The sequence below is a fragment of the Limulus polyphemus genome, unplaced genomic scaffold (assembly GCF_000517525.1).
Source record: "Limulus polyphemus unplaced genomic scaffold, Limulus_polyphemus-2.1.2 Scaffold35, whole genome shotgun sequence".
Lineage (NCBI taxonomy): Eukaryota > Metazoa > Arthropoda > Merostomata > Xiphosura > Limulidae > Limulus > Limulus polyphemus.
Genome location: NW_013665645.1, coordinates 1417076 through 1422787, shown reverse-complemented (window position 1 = coordinate 1422787; position 5712 = coordinate 1417076). Strand labels below are relative to the sequence as shown.

Sequence of the window (5712 nt, the reverse complement as noted above, 5' to 3'; positions counted from 1 at the left end):
ATGTGGCCCAGAAGACCTCGATTACGAACCAGAACTCTCATATATGCTGCTTTAATTAATAGTTTTATTATTGTTCTTCTTAAAGTAATTCTCAAAAGACAAGAAAATGGATCCATTGAAACTGAAAGAGCTTTATACAGAACTCCAGCGAAACAACACGACACGGTACACGTAGCAAGTATGTGGAAGTCTCCACTCAGGTATTTCAAAATATCATGATACGTGTTTTTATCAAAACAGTTCAATGCAAAGTATTAAAGCAAATATGTAAAGTTCTGTAAGGACGATGCTGTGAATTATCAAACATGGACAATTCCAATTTGATGTTTATAGGAAATTAATTACCTTGTAAAATATTATAACACATTGGAAATATCGGAACAAGTTTATGTGTGAGGTTTCATATTTGCACACTGTGAATGGCTGTTAAAATATTATAATTGGGAATATCAGGACAAGTTTACGTGTGTGGTTTTATGTCTGCATATTGTGGATAATCGTAAAAGTTTTATGCATGAATGGTAATATTACACGCAGTGATGTAATACATGTGTATTAATATATGGAGATTTATCTACTGTTATACTATAACATAGCGCATATAATTAGATTTAATGGGAGGTTGTTGTTGTTAAGCACAAAGATACACAATGTACTATCTGTGTTGTGCCCACAACGGGTGCGAAAGCAATATAATCCTTCAGACTTACCGTTGAGTTGACAAAAATTGGGATGAGTAAAATCGAAAGAAAAAGAGTGAGAGGCAAGCAGAGACTCAATTGCCTCAATGAAATTAAAAAAAAATGAATTGGAGATGATAATGTTGGGTTAGGAAAGTTCGTGCAGGCAGCAAGGAATAGAGAACAATTGAAAACCATGGTCATCGACCTTCAGAATGGAGGGAGGACACCATGATTGATTGATACATCTTATATCATCAATATAAAATGTTTTAGTTTTAATTGTTTATTCCTTTCATAACGTAGTTTTATGGTTCGAGTCTTCGGCTAATTACCTATTCATATTTGCGCAATATATTTGTGTTTAATTGTTATATTATTTTATAGGTTTGTCGAAGGGACTATCTATATAGCTACCAGCGTATGTGGAAATCGCTTAGCAGAAGCTCTAGTGATGATTAAGAGTGTTTTCATATTCACAGAAACTCCAACGCATTTTATTTTTTTCACCGAACTCGAGCTGAGACCTCCACTTGAACGTCAGGTAGAAAATGAAGCTTATCTTCGTAATGTCTACCCGTTAATAGTGTTTTTCCTCTATATCAATTAACATTATCTGTTGATTATAAGGTTGATTTGCCAGTATATAAATAACCTAGTACTAAATGTAACTTAATTTATTATAGAATTGTGCAGAACTAGAAAACATGTCTCTTTATTGCATTACAATAAATCAAGAAGTACTTACTACTGTCTGGAAAATTACCCATAATGCATTTTCAAAATTCGTATGTGATTAAGTCACGTGCTCTGTTAGACAATGGAGTACCTATCGGCGCATTTTGCTCGTGTTATCCTCATGGAAAAATGATATTCACATTTCTCTTCGGGCTTAACTTGTTACTGATTTCATGTTATAAAGATTAGCTTTGGTTATTAATTTTCATAAAGGGGTGTCACAGTGTCATGGACTGACATAGCTGGAAATCGGACACACAAACAAACAAAAAACAACAACAAGAAACGAGATTTATTTATCTAGTTTCATAGTGAGAAGGCTGTGGACCCACTGAAAAATACGTGGTATGTACATCAGACAGCCTGAAAAAGGATGTGAGAGATCGACAATGCAGTGTAATGACCGCCATCTGAGCAACATACTGCCTGTGGACTTAACTTGTACTTCAGAACAGGAACTGGAGTAAATGTCGTGACCAAACTGCAACGAACAGAATTCATAGTCTAGCATAAGGTCGAAAATACTTCTTTCATCCCTACAGCTACCACATAAAGTTACCGTAGTTTATTCAGACTTTTATTGAGTGCATTACAATAGCAGCACGCCCTTAGACATTTGCAATCCTTCACAGATAAGTCCAGGTTTTCTGTTTCGACAGGTTGGTGTCGGAAAGAAGAGAGGTGCACGATGCACTCTCGCTTAAAATTGCCGTTTTAATGGCGATTCAGTTATGTTTTTGGGAGATATCTGTATGAATGTACATGCAAGCCTTTTTTCTCTTTCCTGTGGTGCACAATAATGTCCAGTGTTATAATGCAGAATTATGATGAGATAACTTGAACGACAACAACAAATAATATAGTGGTCATGGAATAACGAGAAAGAAAACTTGATCGAATTACTATGGGACTTCTTTGGACATCATGCAAATTAACACATTAACTCACCACGCGACGTCAAAAAGTATGCATGGCTCTGCATTGGTTGAAAAGTAAGCAAGATCCCTCATATCATCGTCCTACTGATCAGAAGTATTCACCAAAGATATAGAGACTGCATTAATGCCAGGGGGTTATTATCCGTTAATGAGTATTTCTTTTATCAACTATGACTCTTTCATACAAGTTTAGTGAATGAGATTTTAACTCCGACCACTTTAAATTTGAGGGTACTGATGACCCACGGGCTGTAACGTTGTGAAAATTTTTATTAACTGTATTCAGTGATCAAATTTTTATTCTAAAATATGCTCCAATTTCATATTTGATGTTTATTTTAGTTGAACAGCAATTTACTAGTGTGTTTATTAGCCACGTCTTCATATATAGCTTTAAAGTGCAGAGTTAAAACCCTTGACTGTCTATTGTTATAGTAAGTGTGGTTATTCATTTAATAATCAAAGTGATACGGAGTTCAAACATAGTTTCAATTTTAAAAAACCGCGACGTGTTTTATTCAGCCATCATCTACAATAATCCTCTCAGAACAAGAGCAATCCTGTTGACAGCCAGCTAGAACTGTCAGTTCTAATGATGAAATTTTGAAAGATAACTAAAATTGGAAAGTTTACCAGGTCTAACTCAAGTCATCTGGACTCAGATAGTTCCACGGGGTACCTTTCCATAGTTCATAAAGCTCCGAAGTAGTTTTAAACCTACTCTGGAACTCCCTCTGTCTTTATCCACATTAAACTGGAACTGGTGATGTCTATTCTAGAAGAAATCCTTTTACTCCACATATATAACGTCATCCTTACCATTCTTCAACAAACAAAAAATAAATCCTACTCATTTAGATCTTGGAACAGAAACACTTTGGAGACGACAGATAAAAGCAGTGGACTGAAAAATGATAAAACAAAATAGTTTTTGAATTATCCACCAATAAAAGTAACAGATAAAATTGCGGAAAATCGGTACAGGTAAAACCAGGCCTTTCAGTAATAGAAATCGCATAACAACAGGAAAGCAACTCAAGGATTGGTCGGGTGAAAATAGTAAATTGTCATCAAGGGTTCTACTAAAACTACCAACATTCATGTTAAATGAGTAGAAACTACAGACAAAACGTCATTTTTTCACAATCACTCTCTCAAATCTAAACCTTTATCATGCTTTGCTAGAAAATGGCCTTGTATTGTTTGAGCTGTTTGGTGTATTTAGTACCAACATCGCAAGCAATAAAAATGGAACATGCTAAATATTACATGCTTCGTGGTAGAGGAAAATCACTTTGTTTAACGACCCTTAGCCGACGTTACAATTTCAAATGTCTCAGTTCGACTGGCTTCACAACAAGAGTTAGCCACTAAGAATCCGAACGCTTACCTCGACTGCAGGCCAATGTATTGTCCCTGTGTTACATCATTGTCCCCCAGCCATACATAAAGCAGATAATTTCCTTATCTGGAGCCATCTGCTGTAGAGTGAGACAATAAATCAACTTATTTGACTGATAATATTCGCGGTGAGCTAATCAAATATAGAAATCAGTTAAAGAAATATACCTTGATAATTCTCAGAGAAAAATAGAAACAGACGGGAGGATTTGTTTGTTTGTAATTAAGCACAAAGCTACACAATGGGCTATCTGTGCTCTGCCCACCACGAGTATAGAAACTCGGATTCTAGCGTTGTAAGTCCGCAGACATACCGCTGTGCCACTGGGAGGCCAAACGGGAAGAACTCGCCTATCTTTTCTTCAGAATGTCTACAGTATTCACCTGATGTATAATATATATATGTTTCTGGAACAATAGGCAAACAAGAAAACAAACTCAGTCATGTCTCTACGTATTACCAGATAATACATCTCACACTTTACCATGTCTATATTAGATATGGCATGAGATACAATTAATCAAGAAAACATTATCATGTTACTATAAGGTATTATATAATAATAATACATTTTGTACCATGCCTTCATTAGATATGGCATAGGAATGAGAGGATGCAAACACGAAAACATCGGGTTACTAGGAGGTATTATATGATAGACAAATAGTGGAGAGAAAAAAAAATAATTGTCAATTCTATCCATATTAGATAACAGGCAAACAATAAACTTACAGATTTGACCGTGTCTGTAATATAGCAAACAAACGTTAAAAAATTAACCCTGTCAGTTAACAAATAACAGAATAACTTAACTTGTGTCTAGCGGTTATTGTATCCTATCAGTTAACAAATAACAAATAGTAAAAGAACAGTAAACTTACCTTGTGTTAATTTATTACCAACTCTAAATGCCCATCCTGACCTCAAATGCTGAATTTTAGACTTTCTTTAGTCAGTAATCAACAATTCATCACAGAATTCACACTTCAATCCCCAAATCATTTCTAGAAACAACAAAGCATATGTCGACATCTTTTCACTTGAAAATGTTTTCTCTCCTTGTCCAACTTAGTAAGATGTTTTTCAAATATAAGCTTTCATATTAGCCTTGTTAGACTCATTTAGATCATAATAAACTTGTTGCTCTGCTAAAACACCTTCTAAATGTTATCCTCTTTCTCTCTCGCAAATCTGCCCGAGTAAGACATCCAAACGTTATGTTCTTCCAGTCTGCACGACGACACGACTTAGCAGCTTTTGTTCAGAACCACGACAAATGGATGCTTTTTTAAAAGAAAAACTCCCGAGCTCAAGCAGTGAGAGAGAGGTGCCAGCCATAACAGCTGAGACAGCTTTGATATAAAAGACGTTGTTGTACGAGCATCTCCTTGTGTTTACAAGAAATATGCTGTTTTTGTAATGTCTGTGATTAATCAAGTTTACATGACATGGCGTGCCAGCCTTTTTTGTTTCTGTCAAAACACGTACAAGATTTAAGAGAAAATAACAAAATATCATCCATTTAAAAACAACAACAACCTTGCTTTGTTTTTACTGACAACTTGTTTTTCGTTACTTGTGGTATTTCTTTTGACATCTTGTGTGATTAATGTATGTTGTTCTAACCTCTTTATCATAAGCTCTTGTATTATTATTCTATGTATATTGCTACCGGTGCTCAACTTCTAGAAGTAACAAAAGTACTGGATTCCTGTTGATGAGTGGGGCATTCTGGAAGATAACAATTTAAACGTCATTGAAACTACTGTCTGGGATGAAATCAGGGGAGGGAATTGTAGTTGACAGTCAAATATAAGTACTCAATGCAACCCAGACATACCGTATTTTTCGGTGTATAAGACGCACTTTTTTCCCCCAAAAGTTGATGTCAAAATCTGCTTGCATCCTATACACCGAAGGTATGAATAATATTTATGTATATATACGATATACA

The 5712-nt window shown here is 35.3% G+C and overlaps 1 protein-coding gene across 1 annotated transcript in view; it reads left to right on the top strand.

The window, feature by feature from the left end:
* LOC111086147 (glucoside xylosyltransferase 2-like) overlaps positions 1 to 5712 on the top strand; it is a 47686-nt gene continuing 41974 nt past the window's right edge. Inside the window, exons 1-2 of the mRNA XM_022387834.1 lie at positions 1 to 200; positions 1068 to 1224. Coding sequence (XP_022243542.1) covers positions 1 to 200; positions 1068 to 1224 — 357 coding nt within the window. The remainder of the gene's footprint in view (positions 201 to 1067; positions 1225 to 5712) is intronic.